Source organism: Carcharodon carcharias, chromosome 14, assembly GCF_017639515.1.
Source record: "Carcharodon carcharias isolate sCarCar2 chromosome 14, sCarCar2.pri, whole genome shotgun sequence".
NCBI lineage: Eukaryota > Metazoa > Chordata > Chondrichthyes > Lamniformes > Lamnidae > Carcharodon > Carcharodon carcharias.
The window spans coordinates 12,105,583-12,133,194 of record NC_054480.1 but is presented as its reverse complement, the minus strand read 5'-3'; the positions used below and the strand labels follow the sequence as shown (position 1 = coordinate 12,133,194).

At 41.5% G+C, this 27,612-nt stretch overlaps 2 protein-coding genes across 2 annotated transcripts in view; one reads left to right on the top strand and one right to left on the bottom strand.

Moving 5' to 3' along the window:
* Nucleotides 1-19,155, bottom strand: part of matn4 (matrilin 4) — a 72,512-nt gene extending 53,357 nt beyond the window's left edge. The window contains exon 1 of the mRNA XM_041204654.1: nucleotides 18,691-19,155. The gene's annotated coding sequence lies outside the window, so the exon portion shown is untranslated. The remainder of the gene's footprint in view (nucleotides 1-18,690) is intronic.
* The window catches only part of rbpjl (recombination signal binding protein for immunoglobulin kappa J region-like), a 65,296-nt gene continuing 38,083 nt past the window's right edge, over nucleotides 400-27,612 (top strand). Inside the window, exons 1-3 of the mRNA XM_041204458.1 lie at nucleotides 400-596; nucleotides 7,663-7,709; nucleotides 18,629-18,794. Coding sequence (XP_041060392.1) covers nucleotides 400-596; nucleotides 7,663-7,709; nucleotides 18,629-18,794 — 410 coding nt within the window. The remainder of the gene's footprint in view (nucleotides 597-7,662; nucleotides 7,710-18,628; nucleotides 18,795-27,612) is intronic.

The following is a 27,612-nucleotide window of genomic DNA, read 5'->3' as shown; positions in this document are numbered from 1 at the left end:
GCAGGCTAAATACCTGCAACTTCTGGTTTAAACCAGAGTCTGCCAAGGTTTATCTAAATTATATGTTTATCTTAATTATAATTAAGGTTACTATAAGCTTTAATGTCCATCCGCCTATACTACAAGTCTTGCATACAGCACGTCAAATACACTTCATAAGTTCCTTGTCTCCCAGTTTCTTGTTCTCTATTTCTCTGCCCCATCCTCTCTCTTTACTAAGTTCCCCGTGTCTCTCAGCCTCTCCAAGTTTCTTGCCTCTCCTGCCTTTGCTAAGTTCCTCGTCTCTGTGTGTGCGTGTGTGCGTGTTCTGTTTTTAAGTTTCTTGCCTCTCTCGCTAGTTTCCTTGTTGACAGATCGCAGGGGAGGGAAGGGCGTGAGAACAAGCCACGTGTTGGGCAGATGGAAGAAGGAGAAAGCAAACAGAGGCAAGGTGCAGGGACCTTGGAGATTGGATCAGCAGCGGCTGGAGCGGGCGGGGAGAAAGAGCGAGAGGCAGCAGACGGCCTAGGGACGAGCGACCCTCCGCCGCGCACCTACCCTCGGTACAATGTCCAGGGATTCGCCGCTCGCCGCACAGCACAGCCGGACACACTGCAGTAAGTAACCGGGTCTGTGTTGAGAGCAGTGAGCTGGAAAGCAGTTCACCAGCCGTAAACCTAGCCTGGAGTGGGTGGCAGTCAAACTCAGAGAGTCCAATTTATGAACATTTCACTGCTGACATTACCTCTGAAACCGATTATTCTAACCTTCCACTTGGTGACCACTGCGATTTGCAGCTGGTAGGGTTCCCAGTTATACTGCACGCTGCGCAATTCACTTTTGGTCCCCAAGTACTTTAAAGAGGACTTCATTAACTGTAAATCGCTTTAGGACATCCTGAGGTCGTCAGCTCTTTTAGTTAATCCGTAAGTGTGTGATTAAATCATCAGAGGGGACGCAAAGGTAATAGCTAAATGATGACAAAACTACATTCCATAAAATTTAACAATCTCCCCTTTATCCGCAATGTTTTGGACACTGAGGGAATCAAAGGACATTAGGATAGGGCAGGACTGCATTTGATGTGCAAGATCAGCCATGGTGTTGTTGAATGGCAGAGCAGGCTTGATGGGCCGAATGGCCTACCCCTGCTCCTATTTCTTTTGTTCTAATGGAATCCAATCCCACTGGTACCCACTGACCACGGAAAACCTCAAACTTACTGGTAAACCCCACGTGTTCTCTCTCCAGTGATACCCCTGAAGTTGTCAAAGGCACTATATGTAATTATATAACTATATAATTGCAATTTCATTCTTTAAAGAGAAACTGAAATAAAGATTGAAGCAATGGATTACTTGGGAGATACCCGGCACGAGATGGTTGTTTTCAGCTGCTGAGGCTCAAAGCTGTGGATTTCCCCTTGGACAACTCTTCACTTCTCTCCCCTCCTTAAAGATGCTTCTTTAAACCTAACGAATTGACCAAGCTTTAGGTCACCTGCTGTAATCTTACCTCCTGTAACTCGTCAATATTCTTATTGATAACACACTTATTAAGCTCCTTCGAACTATGATAAGGTGCTATATAAATGCAAGCTGTTGTTAATATAGTTTTAATGTGAGACTTTAAATACTTCTGTATTCAGTAGAGGAATTTAGTGCTTGGATTGTGGGAAAATGTCAAGGAAATACTGAACTCTTCGTTGGTTCGATGATTTGATAACAAGAGGAAGCATCATCTCAGAAGTAGTATGAAAAGCACAAAACAAAGTTAGAAACATTTTTTTCAGGCAAAGTACCATTAAGGTAAGCCACGCCAAAAGGGAACTAAACAAGTATTTGAGGAGTAGAGTATTAAAGAGCATAAGGAAAGAGGAGCTAGAGCTCAGAGGTGCAATAACAACAACTTACCTTTATATAACCCCTTTAAAGCAGTAAAATGTCTAGTGCAAGATTGTGGGGCCAAATGGTCTTTTGTACTGGGATCACTACATAATATATCAGATGGAGTGATTGAGATTTGTTTGCAGAGTTTGGATCTTAAAATAGATGATGATGGTGCTGCAGTTATCCAGTGTTATTTTGCCTGCTTTTAGAAAAACAAAAGTTCCTTTTCATAATAGAGGGTGCTGTGTGACACAGGAGTGCCTCCCATTAACAAAGTCATAATATGAAATAAATAGAAGTAAGAGACATCTTAAGTATCGAAGATGGGATTGGAATCCAACTCCTCCCAGGCTGTTGGTGTAACACCATGTGCGGTATTTTATGCATTACTATCCCTGGTGCTGTTGTATACCGGGGTCCAAACTTTTACCTTTCTGCGTACCATGACATCCTGGAGACATGTATAAAGTACCAAGCCGTGGTCCCATTAATCTACCTCTGTGCCTCGCCCTCATTTATCCACCTTGCTACCCATACAAAAAAATCTATCAATCTAGTTTTGAAAGCCCCAATTGGACCCCAGTATCCATAGCCTTTTGAGGAGAGAATTTCAGATTTCCACTACCCTTGAAAAAGTGCTTCCTGATTTCACTCCTGAATTCTAATTTTGGAATGATGGCTCCTCATTCACTCCACCAGAGGAAATAGCTCCACTGTATCTACCCCATCAAATATTTTTTAATCTTTCAAACACCTTGATTATATCACCCTTCAATCTTCTATACTCAAGGGAATACAAGACAGATTCATGCAACAAATGAGACACCAGTGCTAGAAACAAGACTTTTCAAACTCTCAGACTCATGAAATTCAAATAGGCCGACCATTCTAAACAATAAATGTGAGCTTAGCGTGCACTGAGGTGTTAGGTCTTCAAGGACTGGATCCCCAAGCCTTGGGGCCGCATTTGGCCTTAGAGGTGCCTGTTGCATACTCTGGACAGCAAGGAGAGAAGAGAGCTTCAGATACCTAGTGGTTCACTGTGTGCCCTTTGCCCTAACTGAGTGGTTAGTGATTGGGTGGTAGTGGGTGCACTGGTATGAAAGGATCTATATTTGATCCTTGGAAAATGTAGTTGACAATACGCATCTATTTTATCTGGCAGCCTAATGGAGGCAGAGATAAATGATATATTTCTGTACCTAGGAGCTTAGGGAAGACTGGCTGTCAGACATGAAGGCCACATGAGGAAAAACCTTTTTACCCAGCACATGGTTAGGATCTGAAATGCACTGCCTGAGAGGATGATTATGATCCCAGCTGATGTTACTACTGGACAAGTCATATCTCAGGGTGGAACCTGGCTTAATAGATCCTAACTGTATTACAATACTCCTTTACCCACAGAAATATACAGATTCATAAGGATACCACAAGTTACAAAAGTTATCTTATACTCTAATGTTCACAGTGAGTGAAACAGAAAACAGTTTTTTAGTTCAATCTAATATCCTTTTGGGAAGGAAATCTGCCATCCTTAACTGGTCTGGCCTGCATGTGACTCCAGACCCATACCAATGTGGTTGACTCATAAATGCCCTCTGAACAAGGGCAATTAGGGATGGGCAATAGATGCTAGCCTGGCCAGCAACGCCCACATCTCATGATCGAATAAATGAAAGTACACTGTCCATGTAAACCAATAGGCGACCTGTGGTCAGGCACACCACACCCTGAAACCAAGTGACAGCTATTAGCCCAAACAGGTGCTATGGTTCTCTCATCAATTCCGCTCAGACACTTGTCACGCTGTGAGCTAACCAGTCTCACTGAACTCCTTCTTTCACATGAGGTTCCAAAGAACCCGCTTTGGAATCTTCTCCAAAACAATTCTTTCTCTCAGATGCCTTCCACAAGGATCCACCTCCAGGTTTTGATCTGTCCTTCTGATGTTCCTGTCCCCTGGATCACCATGTGCATTCAAGCTTTGCCTTTCATGCACAATTTCTCTCAGATACTCATCTGTGCAAAGAGAACAGCACTGCTTCACAGGCCCGTAGTAAAGAGTTACAGACCTTCGGCAGTCTCCTTGGATCTTCTGGCTTCTCACAAGCCTATTTTGCTTTAAGTCTGTGTCTTGCAGCTTTCTGTCTTTAAACTTGGAGCCCTCCTCTGCTACTCACTCTTAGCTTCACTTAACAGGGCCTTTCCAGTTTTCTGTTCTTTTCCTTTGATTAGAAGATCTCCTTGGGACCCCCTTCTGTTCTTCGGGAAATCTGCTTCCTGCAGTTCTCTCCTGTCCAGCTTCTCCTAGCTCCTGTTTTCAACTGAACTAAAAAACTGCTTTTTGTTTCTTTGTGTCTATGGGCCTCCTGCTGCTAGGCAACAGCCCAGTTTTTATACTTGAAGAATCACAACACCACATTAGAATGCAGGTATACAAACAAACCCACAGACTTGTAGGCAGCATACTTCAAAGTGAAACTAGATCCAGGTTTCATCCTTTTAACCCACAAATAAAATAAAAAACTTAAACTTAAAGCTATAACTTAATCCTAACATCCACAAATACAAATACAACTTAGTTAAACTATATCTAGTTCCTAACAGGATGGTGGAGGCGAATACAATTGTGGTTTTCAGAAGAGAATTAGATAAGCGCCTGAAGGGAAAGAAATTGTGGGGCTATGGGAAAATGGTGTGCGAATGGGACTTGCTAAATTGTTCTTGCAGAGAGCCGCCATGGGTTAGATGAGCTGAATGGCCTCCTATTCTGTAACTACTCTATGATTCTACCTGGAATAGGACCTTTGTCTTTGAAAAATACCAAATTATTAAAACAGAACATTGGACAAAAATGAACTTTGTTCTATTATTTAAGAAGCATCGCAAAATTTACCCACTTCACTGTGGTTAAGAAGCCAATTAGATCTGACAGGCTATTTAACCAATAGGTTAAGATAGCTCCTAACTAACTATTAATCTGCTTTGGTAGCAACAAGACAAAAATGTAAATGTTGAAATAAAAGCAAAAAAAAAATGGTGGAAATACACAGCAACCCCATCAGCATCCAAAAGACAATCCAAAATGTTCAGCTTATTTTTAGTTGACAATTGATGCTCTTTCTCTGTTCCATTGAGAATTTACAGCACAGAAACAAGCCATTCACCCCAACTGGTCTATTCCTCTTCAACTAACCTTATCAGCATAACCTGCTATTTCTTTTTCCAACTGTTTATTTAGAAAGAAAGACTTGCACTTATATAGCACCTTTCATGATTACTGGATGTCTCAAAGCACTTTACAATGAGCGAAGTACCTTTTTTTTGACGTGAAGTCACTGTTGTAATGTAGAAAACACAGCAGCTAATTTACACACAGCAAGCTCGCACAGATAGCAATGTGATAATGATCAAATAGCCTGATAATGATTGAGGGATAAATATTGGCCAGGATACTGGAGATAATTTGCCTGCTCTTCTTCAAAATTGTACCATTTACATCCATCCAAGCAAGGAGATGAGGCCTTAGTTGAGCATCTCACCTGAAAGGCTCCACATCTGACAGTGCAATGTCCCTTCAGTACTCCTTCAGGAGTGTTAGCCTTGATCTTTGTACTCAAGCCCTGGAGTGGGACTTGAACCCAGAACCTTATGACTGAGAGTAAAGAGTGCTACCAGCTGAGCCATAGCTGACACTAGTTTCCCATTGAATTTATTATGCTATTCCCCTCAATTGTGCCCTGTGGTAGCGAGTTCCACATCATCACTACTCTGTGGATAAAGAAGTTTCTCCTGAATTCCTTATTGCATTTATTAGTGACTATCTTTGATTGCCCTTAGTTTTGGACTCCCCTACAACTGGAAACATCTTCTCTCAGTCACAGGAGGTTTAAGGGGGATGTGAGGAAAAACTTTTTTACCCAGAATGTGGTGATCGTCTGGAATGTGCTGCCTGGGAGGAGGGTGGTGGAGGTGGGTTGCCTCACATCCTTTAAAAAGTACCTGGATATGTCATAACATTCAAGGCTATGGGCCAAGTGCTAGTAAATGGGATTAGGTAGGTAGGTCAGGTGTCTCTCACATGTCGGTGCAGACTTCATGGGCCAAAGGGCCTCTTCTGCACTGTGTGATTCTGTGATTCTGTGATACCCTGTCAAACCCATTCATAATCTGGGTCAAAATCCTGGAACTCCCTCCCTAACAGCACTGTGGGTGTACTAACACCATATGGGCTGCAGAGGTTCAAGAAGGCAGCTCACCACCACCTTCTCAAGGGCAATTAGATATGGGCAATAAATGCTGGCCTATCCGTGAAGCCCACATCCCTTGAATGAATAAAAAAAAAACTTAAAGACCTATATTAGGTCAGCCCTTAGCTGTTTCTTTTCTAGAGAAAAGAACCCCAATCTGTTCAACCTTTCACAATGAGCCTAACTTTTCAGTTCTGGTTGCATCCTTGTAAATCTGTTTTGTACTTTCTACATCCTTTTTAATAATAGGGAGACCAGGACAGTTTCAAGCTCTTTCTGTTTTTATAATGGTTAATCTCTTCTTGGCGTAAGTGAATTGTTAGCTTTATATTAATAATTAAATGTTGTAACCTTTGGGCTCAGTGACATAGTCCTGATGTAAATTATATTTGTGGATTGGGCTAATGTAGATTAGAACCAGATGGGAAGCATGTTATTGTATGGACAGCCAGTGAAATTCTCTCTTGTAAACCCTGCAGGAGTGGTTTGAATTGGACCCATTCCTGAGATGGAACTGGCAACCCAAAATCTCACCGAAATGTGCTTCTTTTGTGTAACGCTAATTTTCCAATCTTAAACACGTCTTGACTTAAAGATTAAAGAGCAGAACATGCAAAAAAATTGATTTTTACAACAAATAATTCAGGGATACGTGAAGAGAATGAGAGTATTATGTTTACTCTGGATACTCAGTACAGATAAGTGGATAGTAATGGTGTAGCATTTGCAGTATTGATAATGGAGGTTATGAATTACACATTACCAAATGGAAAACTGTTGTGCTATGTGCTTCCTTAATAGAAAAGCATATAAACAATGAAGTCACGGTGATAAAATAACATAATCACTTCACTCATTTATCTGCCAATATAGATTTTACTGAAATCCAGATAAAATCCCCGCCAGAAATCTATGGGAAAAAATGTTCAACAGTAGATTGCTGGTACAGCTCTGTCTCTACTGAGCATACTCCACATGTATGCTGATGACACCTTGTCCTATTTCACCATAGCCAATCTCTATGGCTTCAATGTCCCTGATAGCCACACTGCTTTCCCGCAATCCAGAATGAGCAAAAATTTGCTTCAACTAAATTTTGGGAAAACTGAAGTCATTGGCCCCAATATTCACTGTGTTGGGATGACTAGGCAGCTCTTTAAGAATGACTGGTAGGATCTGAATCTGGGATTTCTGTCCCCATTCCTGTTGGTAACAATTTTAGCCGGCGTGGGACAGGAGTGCGGGCTGTCAGCCTGTATGCTGCACTCCCAGCCTTGCCTGCTCCACTGGGTGGGGGGGGTGGGGGGGGGGGGTGGTCAGCAGCCACCCTCCCCCACCTCTGTATTTTTAGTGGAGTCCGGCCCCTTCAAACGTGGCTCATGGCCTCTCAGAGGAGGCATGAAGCACAAGGGAATCCCAGTCCCAAATGGGGAAACAAAAAGAAACTACCACAAGCTCCTGGAATTCTTTCATTGACAGAATTTGTTTCTGTGTTTCAAAATCTTTCAGTTTCACTAATTAGACGCTATATTGTAACTTAGATGTATTTTTGCTGCAATGATTGATTATAGGGCTTTGCTCTGCAAAGGTAAGTTGACCATTATATTGATCAGCATTGTGCAAGTGTTGAGGTGCATTAGAGTATATCTCCTATTGGGTCTATTTTTCCATTGGGAAAAGGGCTCTAAAGCATTCTAAACTGAAGAAAACACGGTTTGGGATCTCTAGTATAATAATATGAAATGATTTAAATGCCCATGAAGTGTCCTTTTAAAATAAAAGAAACCTTTAGCAGCTTTTGCTTGTGGAAAAAAAAACACCCTCACCTGCTCCTGGACTGCTTTGATTAACAGGACTTCTAGTGTAATAGATTTTCCATTATGTTTGGGAAAAGGTTGTGCCTGGCTATTTCAACTTGCTTGAACCTCCCCAGCATCTATAGAATATATTTCTTCAAAAGCAAATTCTCCTTTCTGTTTTGAACTTAGAACAAGTAGATGCTGATTTTTTTAATGTCCAAGGCACATTAAAAATATTGCAAATGTCAACTCCAGCAATCTGATGCCCACATTTATAATGGTAATTGTATTTGTATAAACTGTAATTACACACTTCCCCAGTGGAGGTGCTGCAGTGTCACCTGGCAGTTTACATCAAAAATATGGATATAGTAATTTATAATAGAATATAAAAGTAATGATAGATTTTGAGACTTTAATATATATTTATAAAATGATCTGGCTAAGGACAGGTCCAGTTTCATTTCTCCACCTCTCGAGGTGTTTGCTTTTCAGTAGCTCGTAAGATACTGCTGTTTCAAGTTATCAAACATCATTCCCTTTCTCCCTCTTGGTCTATATCCCTCTAATTTTCCTTCAATCACCTCCTTCAGCAAGTTCTCATGCTTTATACTATGGCCAATCCAACCTTGTTGCCTTCTCTTGATGATTTTCACCAATGATCTTTCCTCTTGCACTATCCTGAGAACTTTCTTGCTGCTCTCATGTTCTTTCCAACGGACCTGCTTCATCCTTCTCCAGAACCACATCTCATAACTTTTTAATCTATGGATGTCCATTTTCCTCAAAGTCCAGTTTCAGCCCCATACAACAAGACACTCCAAATCAAAGCCTTGATAATTTTTTCTTAAGATCTCTACTTATTCCTATGCTGAGCAATTCTTTATGACATTAAAATTGGGACTGAATTACCTTTGCATGTTTTTCTCCAATTATTCTCTTGGCTTCTAACTCCACTTCACCTGAAGACTACACGTGGTCTGGACTCCTTGTGTGAAATGCCACAGATCAGTAACTAGTGTTGTTGTAAATATTTCAAAATTCTCAGTCTAAATTTTAATTGTAATGTTCCATCTTTTAGGATAAAGTGTTCTAGTGGGAGTCCAATTGGTCAGACAAAGGTGTATATAAATAACATGGATGATATCTCATAACTTCATCAAGGAAACAATGACAAGAACATACAAGATTTAGGAGCAGGAGTAGGCCATTCAGCCCTTCAAGCTTGCTCTGCCACTTGATAAGATCATGGCTGATCTGATTGTGGCCTCAACTCCAGTTTCTGTCTGCCCCCCATAACCCTGGACTCCTTTGCTGATCAAAAATCTATCGAATTCAGCCTTGAACATATTCAATGACCCTGCCTCCACTGCTGTCTGGGGAAGAGAATTCCACAGACCATTGACCCTCAGAGAAAAAAAATTCTCCTCACCTTGGTCTTAAATGGGGTACCCCTAATTTTTAAGCTGTGCCCCTGGTTCTTGACTCCCCCACAAGGGGAAACATACTGTCAGCATTCACCCTGACAAGGACCCCAGGCCAGCATTTATTGCCCATCCCAAATTTCCCTTGATCTTATGTTTCAATAAGATCACCTCTCAATCTTCTAAAATCCAACAGATATAGGCCCAACCTGCTCAACCTTTCCTCATAAGATAACCCCTTCATTCCAGGAATCAGTCTGGTGAACCTTCTAATGCAATTATATTCCCTCTTAAGTATGGAGACCAAAACTGTACACAATAATCCAGATGTGGGTTCATCAATGCCCTGTACAAGTGTAGCAAAATTTCCCTACTTTTATACTTGATTCCTCTTGCAAGAAATGTTAACATTCCATTTGCTTTCCTAATCACTTGCTGCACGTGCATACCAATTTTTTTGTGATTTATGTACCAGGACACCCAGATCCCTCTGTACTGTTGAGTTCACAGCCTTTTTCCATTCAAATAATACACTTTTTTTGTATTCTTCCTGCCAAAGTGGAAAGCTCACATTTTCCCACGCTATACTCCAAATGCCAAATTTTTGCCCACTCATTTAACCTATCTAAATCCATCTGGATGCTCTTTATGTCCTCTTGACTGCTTACTTTCCTACCTATCTTTGTGTCATCACTAAATTTAGCAACCATACCTTCAGTTCTTTCATCCAAGTCATTTATATGGATTGTAATTAGTTGAGGTCCCAGCACTGATCCCTATGGCACTCCATTAGTAATGGCTTTCCAGCCTGAAAATGACCCTTTTATCCCTACGCTCTTCTTCCTATTAGCTAACCAATCCTCTAACCATGTTAATATGTTACCCCTTACAGCATAAACAATTATTTTATGAGGTTACCTTTGATGTGGCACCTTGTAGAATGCCTCTTGGAAATCCAGATACACCACATCTACAGGTTCCCTTTAATCCACATTGATGTTACTTCCTTTAAGAATTCTAATAAATTGGTCAAACGTGATTTCCCTTACACAAAACCATGTTGACTCTGCCTGATTGTATTATGATTTCCTAAAAGTTCCTTAATAATGGATTCTAGCATTTTCCCTATGACAGATGTTAGGCTAACTGGCCTATAGTTTCCTGATTTCTGTCTCCCTCCTTTCTTGAATAGAGGCGTTACATTAGAATATTTTCCAATCTACTGGGACCTTTCCAAAACTAGATAATTTTGGAAGAACACAATCTATGCATCTACTATTTCAGCAGCCACTTTTTTTAAGACCCTAGGATGAAGGCCATCAGGTCCAGGGGACTTCTCAACCTTCAGTTCTGATATTTTTCCCAGTACCTTTTGTTCTCACGATTGTGATTATTTAAAGTTTCTCCCTCTCTTTTACTTCATGGTTTTCAAGTATTCTTGGCACTTTTTTCTCTTCTACAGTGAAGACAGACGCAAAATACCTGCTCAATGCTTCCACCATTTCCTTGTTTCCCATTATTGATACTCCAGCGAATTTCAGGGGAGCCAGGTAAAATTACTGTATTGGGAATGTAAAACTGTCAAACATTATTGCGATGAATTTCCTTTGGTCACCAGAATCCCAGATACATCAGTGACCACTGATCTTCCATCATTATGTCATTGACTGTTAGAAGCCAGAGGAAATTCCCACCTCCAAGGTCCTCGCCAAGTAATATATCATCCCATCATGGCCATATAATGACCGTTCATTCATCATCGATTAGCTCATTATTTCATGGCACTGTGTGAACGCCTTCACCATAAAACTGCAACAGTTTCCACCACTGTCTTCTCAGGGGAATCTCATGTTGGGCAATAAATGCCTGCAGGGCTGTATCCCGAGATTGATGAAAGATTTCTTTTTGCTGTTTTAATGCATTCATAGGGCATGATAATTTCTAACTTATGGGTCCCGTCACATTTGTGGGCCACACTGGGAGTCTCTTAAATTTGTTTTTTGATGGATTGCGAGAAAGTTGTGTGGAAGTATACAAAAAGACCTGAAATATACTTGGCGTCCAGGTAGCATGGCTCAGTTAACCAGTTAGTAATCACTATTCATTCTGAGAAGCTTAACATTTTTGTGTAAATAGTGGATAAAAGAAAACCATATGAGTGCTTCAGACCTTTTCTGCACACATTACAAACAGACTTTGAACTGTTAATACTGGATTCATTATGCATTAGAAAGAAATCGTTTTGCTGTTGACAATCTCAGATAGACATTTCCTTTTATAGAACAGGCCTCCATAGAAATGGGTAGGAAACATTTAAGATTTTGGAAACCATATCACATAGCTTTCTAAATAGTGCACCCATCAGGCCCCATCTTCAACGATCTGCAGCACTGATGGTCGATTCCATGGTTAAAATAGCATAAGAGCAAAGAGCACACTTTGGGTACTTTTGGTTTGTGATATTTTCTTGGAAAAAATTAAACAGAATTTTAATTAAATCCAATCATTCATTTTTGACACTGAAATGGAATGGCAGCCTTTAAAGATAATTCAGTTAAGAGGAATGAACTGAACAGGTCCATGCGTAACGTACACACGTTTAATTGGAGCAATCATCTTTTTAAAGTAGAATACTCCTTTTGGAGTTAAATGCCCAGAACACTCATTGCAAAGTGTTAGAACAAAAAAAATACTATAGTTTACCAAACATTGGACGCCCTTTTAAGACAGAGATGAGGAAAAACTTTTTTTTCTCCCAAAGGGTCGTTGGTGTGTGGAATTCTCTTCCACAGAAAGTAGTGGAGGCTGTGTCAGTGAATTTGTTCAAGGCTGAGTTAGACAGATTTTTGATAGACAAGGGAGTCAAGGGTTAAAGATGGCAGATAGCAAAGTGGAGCTGAGGCCACAACCAGATTAGCCATGATATTATTGAACGAGGAGCAGACTCAAAGATTCCTGCTCCTATGTTCCTATATTGTTAATGCTGTTAACATGTGATACCAGATTATGGTTTAACATAGCAAGCACAGTACTGTCACCACCCAAATAGCACTTTAATCTATAAAAAAACTAAATTTTCACAGCAAAACTCTTAACCCTTCTCATCTTAACCCATGTAGAGAAACACTTCAAGTAATTTCATGATGAGGGCCATCAAATACTCAAAATTATTACATACCAAAGAAATCCAGATCAAATCATGCACACTAATCTTACTCTTACAGTTCAATGCTACCAAAAGACTTAACCAGCTTTTCCCTAACTCAATAACAACAGCTTGCATTTATATATCACCTGTAACATTGTAAAACATCCTAAGGAGCTTTACATGAACATTATCGGACAAAATTTGACACCGAGCCACACAGAAATATTAGGACAGATGAATGAGGTAGATTTCAAGGAGCAGAGAGAGGTAGACAGGTGGGGAGGTTTAGGAAAGAAATTTCAAAACTTTGGACCTTAGTAGCTGAAGGCACAGCCACTGATGGGGTGAAGAAAATTGGGGATGGGCAAGAGGATAGAATTGGAGGAACACAGAGATCTTAGAGGGTTGTAGAATTAGACGAGGCTATGAGATGGGGAGGAGGTGAGGCCAAGGGTTGACTTGAAAATGATTATGAGAATTTTAAAAATTGAGGCATTGCTGGACCAGGAGCCAAAGTCAGTCATTGTAACTATCAAGACTCTCCTGGAAGGACAAATAGGATCTCAGATATCTCATACTGCTCTTCGAACCCCTGAATGGACAATTCTTAGCATCTCTGATCTGACATGGCTCCTTACAAGACTCATAGGCAAATCTAAAAGAACTAAGGAACAAGCAACTTGGCATAATCCACTTGCGAAAACAAATGGAACCTTGGATAATCAACATGACCAAGACTTCCTGACTGTGTTTTCATCTTTCCCATCTTCTTAAGTCATACAATGCATTTGCCAGTTAAACCCATTCAAAAGATGACCTGTACCATCTGCAAGCTGTCTGCTCCCTCTATGCTCATCTAACTCAATAGAAATTCAACTCAAAATTTATATATTTCTTGAATACTTCATACAAAACTTAAACTCACCAACTCTAGCCAAAGGATCAAATACTGCTTCCTTAGCTCTTCAGCTGGAGTGCAGGATGTCAAATATGGCTAAGATGGTGTAAAATTCCTTAAGTACTGATTTCAGAAATGTAATATGATCTACAGAGTCCATGCAAAAAGACATGGCTCACCAGGGGGTCCAGACTACCCACACAATACTTAGAAACTCACTAAGGTCTTGGAAGGTCAATATGACCTTAAGGTATTGGTTAAATTGTTTGTAAACAGTATGACTGACTATCATGATATTTGGATTTTAAAACATAGTGTTCTTTACAATATCCAAGAATTCTTTGTTGCAGAATAAAATGTGTACACATTTATCAAGACTCCCAAAATAGTAGATGATATTAAACACTGGGGTATAGAAAGGAAAGAAAAGCTTGCATTTCAATAATGCCTTTCATGACCAGCTGACCTCCCAAAGTGCTTTATAGCCAATACTTTTGAAGTGTGGTCGGTGTTGTAATGAAGGAAATGCAGCAGCCAATTTGTGCATAGCAAGGTCCCACAAACAGCAATGTGATGATTGCCACATAATCTGTTTTTGTGATGTTATGGTGTTGATTGAGGAATAAATATTGGCCAGAACACCAGGGAGGATACCTTTTCTCTTCTTCAACATAGTGTCATGGGATCTTTTACATCCACTTGAGAGGGCAGACGGGCCTTGGTGTAATGTCACATCCAAAGGATGGCATCTCCAACAGTGCTGTAATCCTTCAGTACTGCAATAATGTGTCAGCCTTGATTTTTGTGCTCAATCCTGGAGTGGAACCTTCTGACCTACAGGCAAGTGTGCTACCAACTGGCTGACATCTCATATTCAGGAACATCCATAGATACGCAAGACTCCATCTTTGGATATCAATCATGCATAATTAATAGAATTAAGTGTGATCTGGACTTACTGAGCTATCCACCTTGATACCCTGAAGTACAGAAACAATACATTCATTAACAATGATGCCCCAAGATTTTTTAATGAATGGATACAGATGGTGCAACGTAATGGCACTGATGTCAGTCTCTGTCTATGAATGCAAAACAATCTATAAGAGGTGATCTTTTATTGCATTTGCTTTGCTGTGGCCTTCTTACTTTTTTTTTTTACAAAACAACTTCATTTATTCTATGTTATATCAATTGAAAGAGACTGGCTCCCTACTGCCTCTCAAGTCACCACGAGGCTGATATTCCCAGCGTCAGTACTGAGGGAGTGCTGCACTGTCAGAGGCTCTGGCTTTCAAATCCGATGTTAAATCGAGGATCCATCTGCTCTCTCCGGTGGACTGTAAATGATCCCATGACATTATTCACTATTTTGAAGAACGGCAGGGGTCCGGTGTCCTGCCCAATATATGCACCTCAGTAAGAATCAGTGAAACAGATGATTTCATCATAATCACATTGTTGTTTGTGGGAGCTTGCAATGCATAAATTGGCTGCCACATTTCCTACTTTACAACAGTGACTCTTCAAAAAAACGTACTCATTGGATGTAAAATGCTTTGGGACACCTTGAGTTTGTGAAAGGCGCCATTTAAATGTCTTTTTTTCTTTAAATGTGCTCACTGGCAGTAAAAGTCTGATGAACATTGCTTTGTGCATGGCTTTCAGTTTGCAGGAACGTGATTGCTCCATGGCCCATTCCTATCCCATACATCACAGTGGTGTGGAAGAACTGAGCACTACTTGCTCTGATTTCTGTGACAGGGGCAAGATAACATCATGCAAGATGATGATGACGACCTCTCCCTCCAGCCTTACAGGATATTCTAATCTGGGGAGATGGTGGCATAGTGGTAATGGACTGGAGCCAGAGGGTCACACTAATGCCCTGAGGACATGGGTTCAAATCCTGCCATGGTAGCTGGTGCAATTTAAATTCAATTAATTAACCTGAAAACTAGTCTCAGTAATAGTAAGCATGAAGCTATTATCAATTGTAGCAAATTTGAATTCAATCAAAGTCTGATGATGACCATGAAACCATTGTTGATTTTTGTAAAAATCTATCTGGTTCAATAATGTCCTATAGGGGAAGGAGATCTGCTGTCCTTACCTGGTCTGGCCTAGATGTGACTCTAGACCCACAATAATGTGGTTAACTCTTAAAATGCCTTCTGAACAAAGGCAATTAGGGACGGGCAATAAATACTGGGCTAGCCAGCGATGCCCACATCCCATGAACGAATAAAATAAAAAAACCCTTCCGCCATCCTTACCTATATGACGCCAGGCCCACATCAATCTGGTTGACACTTATCACTTAGCAAGGCTCACCACCACCTTCTCAAGGGCAATTAGGGATGAATTTGGAATACTGTTGATGCCCCATCCCATAAAAGAATAAAAAAGATTATAAACCATCACTGACTGCTGAAAGAGCATCCTTATTTCAAAGTTCACATATCTTGCAGTAATGTGGGTGTACCTACACCACATGGACTGTAGTGGTTTAAGAAGGCGCCTTACCACCGTCTTCACAAGGGCAATTAGGGATGGAAAATTAGGAAATTGGTCTAGCCAGCGATGCCCACATCCCATGAATAAATAAGAAAAACCCTGGAAATCAGCTTTCGGGCAACTCTTCATATTATTAATACGAACACACAAAATAGGAGCAGAAGTAGGACATTCAGCCCCTCGAGCCCTCCCCGCCATTCAATAAGATCGTAGCTAATCTGTTTGTGTTTCAAGTTCTACATTCCCATCTACCCCCGTTAACCTTTGATTTTCTTGCCTAATAAGAATCTATCTATCTCTGCCTTAAAAATATTCAGTGACCCCACTTCCACTGCTTTCTGAGGCACAGAGTTCCAAAGTTGCACAATCCTCAGAGAAAACATTTCTCCTCATCTCTGTCCTATAAGGGTGACCCCTAATTTTAAAACTGTGTCCCCTAGTTCTGGACTCACCCGCAAGAGAAAACATTCTTTCCACGTCCACCTTGTAATAGAAGAATAAAGTACAAAAGCAAGCAAGTTATGCTAAACCTTTATAAATCACAAGTTTGACCGCAGCTGGAATATTGTGTCCATCACACTTAAGAATAGGAAAAGGTCATGGAGAGGGTGCAGTGGAGAATTACCAGAGCAGTACCAGTAATGGGGTTACATAGAGTGATTAGAGAAACTGGGGACTGTTCTTCGTAGAGCAGGGAAAGTTAGAGAGAGATTTAATAGAGGTGTTCAAAACCATGTAAGATTTTGATGGAGTAAATAAGGAGAAACTGTTTCCAATAGCAGAAGAGTCGGTAACCAGAGGACACAGATCAAAGGTAAAAGAACCCGAGATGAAATGAAGAGAATTGTTTTAATGCAGTGAGTTGCTTTGTGATCTGGAATGCACTGCCTGAAGGGGTGGTGAAAGCAGATTCAGTAGGAACTTACAAAAGGAAGTTAGATAAATACTTGAAAAGGAAAACATTGCAAAGATATGGGGAGAGAGAAATGTTTATTTTAAATTCATTTATGGGATTTGAGCATTGCTGGGCCAGCATTTATTGGCCATCCCTAAGGCAGTGAGCTGCTGTCTTGAATTGCTGTAGTCCAAATAGTGTGGGTACACCCACAGTGCTGTTAGGGAGGGAGTTCCAGGATTTTGACCCAGAGACAGTGAGGGAACGGCGATATATTTCCAAGTTAGTTGGGATAACACTTTCAATGGGCTGGACAGGTATAATGGAACGAATGACCTGTATCATGCTATGATTTTATGTGGGAACTCATATTTGTCTTTTAAAATTGTTGGATTAAAGTATTGAGTGGCCATGGATAAGTTACAGTGGCACAATCTTTGCCATGGAGCTACTGCAGTGTGGAAAAAACACAGTTACACAGCTCGGATGCTGAGTTAGACAAAAATTTAAAACAGCCAGTCTCCCTCCTAAAGAAAACATTGAAAACATGTCTGTCGATCTGAAGTTTGAATGCAATGTGCAGTTTGAAAGTGGCCTGAGATGAATGGGAGCTTTGTGATTCCACCTGAAGTAGTTACTGCATCCAAAGTGTGGAACAGCTTTAAAATTGTGGCAGAGTTTCTTCTACATGTACTGAGTGTTGTAACCTTACAGATTTTCTGCCTGTTTTGCATTCTGGATCTTAATAATACATCAGATTGGAAAGGGTGGGGAGCAAGGAAGTATCCATGTCACACTTTAATTTTTAGAATACTGCAAGATCATACACATTTCCACAGACATGCCCTAAACATGAGTGCTTGCTTTTAAAATTAATTGTTACACAAGTTGGTGGGGCCCACCTCTTGCCAATTTAAAGCTCTACACAGCTTTGAAATTCACGAAGTACTGGAGGCCATTCAGCCCAATATTTCAGAATGACCTAGCTCTAGTTTGAAAGTTCAGCTCCCATGTTCTGGACTCCCCCAGCAGATGAAATAGTTTCTCTCTATCTACCCTATTAACACCTTTCATCATCTTAAACACCACAATTAGATCCCCCCTTAATATGCTATATTTAAAGGTAATACAAACCCAGTCTATTGAATTTATCAAAATAATGTAACCCTTTTAGCTCCGCTATCATTCACAGCAGTATTATAAGTGCATTCCCTTATCCAGCATCATCTGATTCGGAAGTACAGGACACCACTATATACAGCTATGTCAACAGACTGAGATACCCTGGTAACAGTGTGCATAATAATATGCAAACCAGTGTGAAATTGTAATAAAATCTATTCACTTACACATTCACATTACAAGCAAATCATTATTATAAATACCAGGACTTTCTTAAATAAAATAAGACCTGGGAAGAAAAGTGACAACCTAACTTGTGTCTCAGAGAGGCCCGAGGGAAAGAGACAGAGCTATGAGCACCACTCTGATTTCAGTTACAATTGTTTTTACTGCTGTTCAAATGCAACCCCCATCAATGTTTAAACCCAAACAAAACTCTGAACTCTTTCAAGATTGGTGTCTCCGTTAGTAAACCCAATCCAGAGGTGAGTTGTTCGAGAATTTTATAATGTGCCTTTAACCTCAGTTCCTTGAAGACTTATAAACTTAATAACGTTTAAGGAACTACCATTTTTAATAAGTGGCATTTTTTATTTGGGAAATCAAGTTTCTCTGCTTCTCCCGGTTGAAGCTAATATCATTCTCAGACCAGAATGAAGAAGAAAAAAACAAATTCTCTCTCTCCCCTTCCCCTTTCCACTCAGCTCAGCTCATAGATGGTTCGGGCAGAGACCGCGTTTTCACCCTAGCGGGAGCGCACACTCACCTGATCCGCGCTGAGAGCGCTGAAAGGCGGCGGAGGGTCCCGATCGAGCCGCGGAGAGAGGAGGAGAGCGACAGCAACTTTCCGCGGGCAGCCTTGTGGGAGAGGTAAGATAATAACAATATATATATATATAAGCTACATAGAGAGAAAAAAAAACTGGCCACGAATGTTTGCTTCAACCTCTCTTCGACGAATTAAAAAGAAAACACACGCAAGTAGCTCGGAGATATCCACTGGAAAGATTGTAGCCTCTGGAAATCCAATGAATGGAATGGATGAGATTAGAATGTAAGATAAGAATTCAGGGGGTTATGGGAATGAATAGAAGATATAAAACTGCTGACTGTCTTTCCCTCTTGCCTGAACCACTCAAATAAATCTGCGGGAGGGGTTCTTGTCTCGGAGTAGAAGAATGTGGGGAAGGTTTTTAATACATTGCCCCGGTCAGGGGTAAGTAAACCACTCCCTCTGGAGTGGATGAATGTCCCATTGAAAACCCACTCGAGGAAAGTTAGACACTGTCTAGGATTTCTTTCAGAGAGTGGGCTGTACAGAAAGCTGGCTGCAGAGATGAAATTCGCTGGCATGAATTAGTTTGGACTTGCAAAGCAGATTTAAAACAAAATAGATATATTTTTTGTCCTGAATTATTTGTCAAGGGAATTCCTTTGAAAACTGCTGTCCTGTCAATGGCATACATTTACTGCAAATTTGGGCAAACGAACAAACATCTTTTGTTGTACAATTAAATTAAAAAATCTACATTTAATTGCAGAGTTAACCTTGTAAACTCCACTCCGTGCCTATATATAAATTGGAAGTTTATTGGGTTGTCAGGGAGATGGATACTGGATACAACAAAGACTGTGGGCACTGACAACATTCCGGTAATAGTACTGAAGACTTGTGCTTCAGAACTAACCGCACCCTTAACCAAGCTATTCCAGTGCAGCTACAACACTGGCACCTGAACCGACAATGTGGAAAATTCCCAGGTATATCTGATCCACAAAAAGCAGGGCAAATCCAGTCCGGTCATCCAGTTACTGCTCCATCAGTCTACTCTCAATCAGCAAAATGATGGAAGGTTGACAGTGCTATGAAGCAGCACTTTCACAGCAATAACACGCTCACAAATGCTTAGTTTGGATTCTACTAGGGTCAGTTGGCCCCAGACCTCATTACAGCCTTGGTCCAAACATGGATAAAAGAGCTGAATTCCCGAGGTGAGGTGAGAGTGACTGCCCTTGACAACAATGCAGCATTTGACTGATTGTGGCATCAAGGAGCCCTAGCAAAACTGGAGTCAATGGAAATCAGGGGGTAAACTCTCCACTGGTTGGAGTCATAACTTGCACAAAGGAAAACCACATTGGCTGTGGCTATTGGACACCAATCATCTCAATCTGGGGACTGCAGGAGTTCCTAGATCCCGTGATTGGGAAGACAATGAATTTATAGAATATTTTTCTGTTTCCATAAATTTGATATCAAAAATATTTTGAAGATTTGTTATTCTGTTGCCCAATCTCAGTGTTAACAAAGTAAAAGTTATTGTGTGAGGTGGAATCAAATAACATTTTTGGAAGAAGAACAAATTAAGCTCAAAAACACACATTAAGTGAGAAAACTTCCATGTGTTAATGACGGCATAAAAAGAACAGGAAGATTGTTCTTGCTGTTTATGATTTTGTTAGGATGCTTCTCCCCTGTTTACGATGTTACCAACAGATAGCGACAAGAGAGCTGATTCCTTGTTCAGGGGCCCTTGGAGAAGGGGATCCAGAAGGGAGCGCTGGGCCAAAATTTGTAACCCAATACTGCCCCCACCCCTGTCCCCCACAGACTTTCCATCGGTTTAAAGTAGATAGAATCAACCCTTAACTGGAATCTTTTCCCTGGGATGGTGCATTTCTGGAATAAAAAAGTATCCTGGACTTTTGGATGATCCTCTACAATGTTGTGATGAAATGTTGTCTTTCAGATGCTGACTGACCTGTGGGTTTTACTGCTTTTGATCTGCTTTGACTGGGAATGAGTGTAGAGCTGCCAGAAGTAGCCTAGTGCTTATGGTGGGACTGACAACTCAGAGATTACAAGTTCAAGTTCCCACAATTGCCTGCACTGATGTTTAATTCAGTAATTGGTTGGCACCAAGGAAATAAACCCAAAGGCTGCCAATTTGTTCTAAGAACCCGACTGGTTCACCAATGGGAAAGAAACTGGCTGCCCCATGGTCGGTTGGATTGCATGAGCCTCCAGGTCCACACTATATTGTTGACCCTTAATGCCCTCAGAATGAAGAGGGATGGGCATTAAATACTGCTTTACCAGAGTTATCCACATTCCAAGTGTTGTATAAGGATGTTTGGCAGAGTAAGGATTATTTTACTCAAGGGACTGGAGAACATTAGCCCCCACAGTATGATATAGAAAGTCAGATGATAGTAGACTATACAGTAGAGGCTGGAAGGAACAAGCATGGGGGCAGCACCCATGGACGGCAGTATCTCGTATATATGTACATAGTTATGGTTCAACAATAAACGGCTTATGTTTAATCATACAAGCCTCCAGATCTCTCGTGAAACACCAAACAACCATGACAGCTCCAAGAATGAATCATGATGCAGATAGAGCCCATTTCCCAAAACGAGATTTGGTGATTCACCAGTTTCTTTGTATCTATCCTTTTAAATTTTTTTGTCATTTTAAATTCCTTGATTGGATCACCCCCAGTTAACTAAACTCAAGGTTACAAGCCAAGGTTATATAACTTTAACTCTCCAAGCCCACATCGTTCTGTTGAATCAGCACTTTGTGTTGTTTGAGGTTCTTTCCTGGTTCATTTTTTGAGTTGTGCTTCCCAGATGTTTTTTTAAACAGTGATTCCCTGCAGTAGTTTTGCAGGTCAGCTTCGCACACATTTTAAAAGCCCCTTCCTCGTTGTCATATTTTCTTTCCTTGAATTCCAACCCCCCTCCTGGTTTTTTTCCTTTTTCCTGCGGTCTTCTTACTTCGAAAACTTGTTTACCACAGATGTTATCACCAACCCAAATTACCAATATTCCATTCTGCACAACCCATTCTTCACTCTCCAAATTCCACCACCTCACTATCCCTATTCCTGCTTCCTGATATACTCCAAGTACCAACAACCCCCACTACTTGCCTTCCCAATGCTCATGACCCCAGTAACTCCTTACTTTCCCAATCCACAATTACTCCTACGCTTTTCCCAAATCCTATTAAGCCAAGTAACCAGCTCCTGCAAACCATGTTAGTTCATCTGTAGGGACCAGTATTACAACAGCTGGACTTCCTTATGAAAGAGCACATCCTTGCACGTCTTGTGAGCAATGCATTTGGAGGTCAATTAATTTGTGTAGTAAGCCAAACGAAAAATGAGAAATTGGCATTTACATAGTATCTTTCATGATCTTGATATAATTAACAACCAAGAAAGCTCTTTTGAAGTGTAGCCACTGTGGTATTGTAGGAAATGTGATGGTCAATTTGTGTTCTACATACAGCAATGTGATAAATGACCAGATAATTTCTTAGGTGTTGATTGAGGAGTAAATATTGACCTGAACAGGCAGCTGATCCCCCTGATTTTCTTCAAACAGTGTCATGGGATCTTTCATATCAACCTGAGAGAACTGACTGGGCCTCAGTTTAACATCTCATCCGAAGGATGCACCTCTGACAGTGAAGTACTCCCTCAGTAATGCACTAGGCGTGTCAGGCTAGGTCTTGTGCTCAAGTCTCTGGAACAGGAGTTGAATCCACAGACTTCTGACTCTGAAGCAATAATGTAATCACTGAATGGGAACCAAACATCAGGTAGCTCATTCTGCTCTCCCACACAAGACAAATGTTGGCCTCTTAGCTCTTTGGTTCTAAATTGTCCAGTGCAATTATGGGTCCCTGATGTTGGAGACAGATCTCCCCACTGCATTACTCTAGATGGGTCAAGGGGGGCTCTGTATTTGGGAGGTTTGGCTGCAATGACATGAGGTCAGGACTGTCACTGTGATATGGGATCCTTCTGTGCAGATCAGGAAGCTTAAAGGCTGGAGTTTTCCACTCCTGAGCTTGCCAGTCTGTGATTTTCCACTCACTGCCTTTAATGGGTGTGAAGTTATGGTTTGGCAAGCACAAAAGCAAAAGTAAATCCTGGCCATAAAAATATGAATTGATGGTTTGTAAACTGCCTGAAGGTATCTGCCTTTCACCATTTAAATTAGTTATTCAGACAGTTCAATAGATTAAATATGCATTAATTCACTTGAGGTATTGAGTTGGCCCTGACATTGATTAAATAAACAAAACGCTTTGAAATAACGCCTGACATAAATCTAATTTGGAAACCAAATGAAGACATTTTATAGTCTCACATACTTATATCATCATGATATGTCAGGGAGAAAATATGTAGACAATAAAAAGATGTTTGGTAGTGATATGTGAAGCACTGAATAAATAATGAGGCGCTGTTATGTGATAAATCATGAACTTAAATTGAATAAATATTATTTTACTGATATTACTGTTTGAGTGAAAATGACAATGCCAACTGAGGTTAGTCTGCTTTAGGAATCAAACATTCTTAAAGCACAGAAAAAGACCATTCAGCCCATAGTGCCTGTGCCAGCTTTTGGAAAGAGTGGCCCAAATAGTTTCACTCCCCCTGCTCTTTCCCCATGCCCTCCAGTTTTCTCCCATTTCAGTATTTATCCAATTCCCTTTTGAGAGTTACCGTTGGATCTACTTCCACTAATTATAATAATGCACTGTGTAAAAAAAAAACCTTCCCTTCATTTCACCTCTGGCTCTATTGCCAAGTCCCTATGTTCTCTGGTTACTGCCCCTTCATCTGGTAGCAACAGTCTCTCCTTTATTATTCTATTGTTCATGATATTCACCAACAAAATCTCAGGGCAATTGGAGGATAGCACCAACTTAAACCATGTAATGTCTTTAATGTAGAAAAGAATTGCAAGGTGATTTGCAGAGATTTAGGGGGTTAAAATGGACTCTATACCAAGGGAAGAGATATCAGGTGGATAGAGGATATGGATCCATGGCTCAGCTCAGAGTTGAACAGGTCACCGAGGTTGTGAATTAGTGGCCGGAGTAGGAGATGAAGTCAGAGGTCAGAGGGCAGGGTTTGTGCTCGGAACAAAATGATTGCTTTGCTCTTCCCAATGCAGAGGAAAGGAGATCACTGGCAACATGACAATAAATGCAGCCTTGGCAGTATCACCCCATCAAGCAAATAAATAAAGGATGACATTGTGATCAGGAGCCTGAAGATGAAAGAATTGTGGCCAGAATTTTATGCTCTAGGAGTGGGCGTGCGGCCAGCCTGAACCCGCATGAAATTGCATGAGAAAATGTTGCGCCATTGCGCTATATTACGGTCAGCAGGTGCGAGGGATTCGGAAGCGCATCTGTTGACAGTTAAATGGGCAATGAAGCCCATTAAAAAGGCAATCGCATGAAATTTGACTTGGCCCGTACGATTTAGCAGTTGACGCATGGGCCACATGGCCAGGTGGCCATCCAGTTTTTCATTGAAACTTAATCCAGGATGGGATAAAAGTCAACCAGAGCTGTGGCTATGTGAGTAGATAGGAGTTTAGATGAGAGTTTGTTGTAGATGGTTTTCTGACAGTTCATTGTATTTCTTCTGTTTTCTGGAGGATTCTTTGACTTACAAGCTTTCTTGGTGGCTTTCTGTCAAGTGCACCCTTCAGGGCACTACCCTGTGCCATCTGTGTACCAGTAAATGGGGACTGTCTACTCCACTGGAGGGACCTCCTCCGAAGAGGAGGAGAGTGCCAGAAGGGAGAGGAGGCCTGGTGTCTGCAGGCAGCATGTCAGAGAGCGACCTGTGGGAAGAGAAGTACAGCTAGAGTGGGTGCAGGGCCAGCAGGAAGTGCAAGGTGGAAGGGTCAGCAGAAGACACCATTACCTTGCAGCCAGAGTCTACTGACAGGACTCCAGCTACCTGGACATGTCGGAGGTCCAATGCCTAAGGGGGACTCCATCTTCCTCGGGAGACTGACCTCCATATGCCAGATGATTGGCCCAGAGATCGCCTCAAACTGTGCGTGGCCACCCTTTGCCAGAGGCTCCTAACATAACAGTAGCTCTGAACTTCTTTGCCTTGGAGAGAATTTTCTCCCTGACGGGGGGGGGGGGGGGGGGGGGGGGGGGGGGGGGGGGGGGGTGGGTGGGGGTGGTGGTGGTGGTGGTGCTGAGTAAAAGAGCGCAGAAATCCCCCTGAGGCACAGAGTTACCTCAGGGAGGTTACTTTGATTTTCAAAAATTTTAATAAAAGAAAAAAAATGTAAAGACTTGGCCCCTCATGTTACAGTGTGACACGAGCTGGGGCATGTCTATGGATTTTATTAACATTTTTTATTAATGTTTTAAAACCTTCATGAAACCTCATCCCGCCCGTGGATGAGGTTTCATGATAAACGCGAAGGCTGCCTGGGCTCTTGGCCTGCCTGCCAGTCTTTAAGATTGGACGGGCAACTCAGTTAATTATTTCAATTGGAATTTAAATGATCTTAATAGGCCTTTGAAGTTCGACTGGCATGCACCAGAGTCAGCTGCAAGCCCGCCGAATTGAAGATCTGAATGACGCATGGTGATGTCGGGACGCACACCCAACATCACCGCGCGTCATTTTACCTGCTTGCTGATCCGAGATTCTGCCCCTCAGGTTCTTTCCAGGGCTCAGTGGGAGATCTATGTGGTTTCCCCCAATCAGCTGTCCACCGCTGCATCAAGCTGGTCATTAATGCTCTGTTCAGACGGGTCATGAACTTCATTCATTTCATGACTGACAAAACCAGCCAGGCTGAGCAAACCAGAGGCTTTGCTGCAATTGCAGCATTTCCCCGCAACCAGGGTGCCATAAGATTACACTTACGTGGGCATAAAAGGCGCCAGCAGTTGAGCTGTGTTCCGCTCCATGAATGTTCAGCTTATCTATGATCACAAGACACAGATCTTGCAGGTCTGCACTAGCTAACCTGGCAGCTCCAATGATGCATACATCCTACAACATTCCCAGGTGCCAAGGCTCTTCATGGCTCCAGCTCGGTTGGATGGTTGGCTCCTGGGTGACAAAGGTTATCCTCTGAAAAGGTGGCTCATGACGCCACTCAGACACCTAAGGGCAGAAGCAGAGGAGAGGTACAATGGAAGTCATGCCTCCACAAGGGCAGTAATTGAAAGGACCATTGACCTGCTCAAGATGAGATTCCTCTCAGGGGGAGCACAGCAATATCCTCCAAAGCGCATTTCACTTATTGTCATTGTGTGTTGCATTCTGCACAATCTGGCTCTTGTTATGACGTGGCTAATGATGTGTGCCACAAGGGAAACTTGATCACACTATCACAATAGTCTTGCAATTTTTATTTATTTCATGATGCATGCCCTGAATTCAGAAGTAATAAATCCACTCAGATTTTTTTAAAAACTAAATTAAACATTTATTAACAAAAGAAAACATTTTAAGCACATACATAGGTCTACAAATTACTGCTATAATAACTCCTAAAACCCCTAATTAATCTGGCTTCCAGTTACACCCCCGTTAAGGCAATGGTAAAAAAATGATTTTAAACAGATCCAGCAAGTTAAACACAATACCTTGCACTGTAGAATTCAAAGTGGCATTCCCAGCTTCGATTTCTATAGACAGCAGGCTTAATGCACAAATCCTGGGGGCTTCTCGCTCTTCTCTAGATCTTACAATGTCCTTTTGACATATAGCCTCATTCTCCTTTATACATGTTTCTCCTTTTTAATGTATAAATTCTATTGTCCATATGTCTTTGGAACTTTACCTTTCTCATAATATAGATCTTCTCATGTTGCCACTATATTGCCAATAACCCTTGAGAAAAATAAACAAAATCCTTAACTTGCTTCTCTGGCTGCTCGTAAACAGACTGAGATCCCTTTGAAAACCAAATTCTCCCTTCAGCTACTTACAAATGCAAATTCCCTTTACACCTTACATGCTAAGACCCCAACCATGCTTACTCACTGACATATTAAAGGCACTTCTACACCTTACTTCTTTTGACAACTTCAACCTGCAGTTTGTTTGTCTACAAGATGTAATTAAATCACACACACAGACAGAACAACACAACCCCCCATAAACCTACTTTACACGAAACCAGAAAAATATTATGAAAATTATAATACCTTCATCACACTCTTGTCAAGAGGGGGCCCATTGGAGGATGAAGACAGCGAGGCAGCTCCCCAGACCACAGAGGACGACTCAACTGATGGGTCTGATTGAGGAGCTGGAGGAGGCTCAGGGTGAGGACGTGACTGTGGAAGTGACGTACCTTGTGGGAGGCAGGGAGACCAGGGAGGCCTTGATTCTCCAATCATTCAGCCAGGCATCCAAAGCATGGCTTGAAAGTGAGGGCAAGGGTGACACCTCCTTACTGAACACTCTTGATGAGGCCATTCTGTGAGCCCTTTGTCAACCAACTACCTCTGAAATAAAGTTTGCAGCCCTTCCCATCTGTCACAATCCATTCCCAGGCCAAATGCCTATGAGAAACATGAAGCACAATCAGACCATGACACATAATGACATCTTTAAATTGGGTCATAGTTACATAATTTGAACATAGAATATGTATCAATTTAGTTTATATCATCCATGACAATCCCTCTTATGTTTATAGTGCCTAAACCTCCGCTTGCTAATGCTGCATCTTGGTGCCCCCCCACCTCAAAACCCCTTGCAGCAGCAGCATTAGAGGCAGCCTGCTGACTGATGTCCTGTCATCATGGTCTCATCAGATGCCACAGGCATTGGCAGAGGGGAGGAGGAGCTGCTGTCTTTGTCAGGAGGAGCACCCTGGGAGG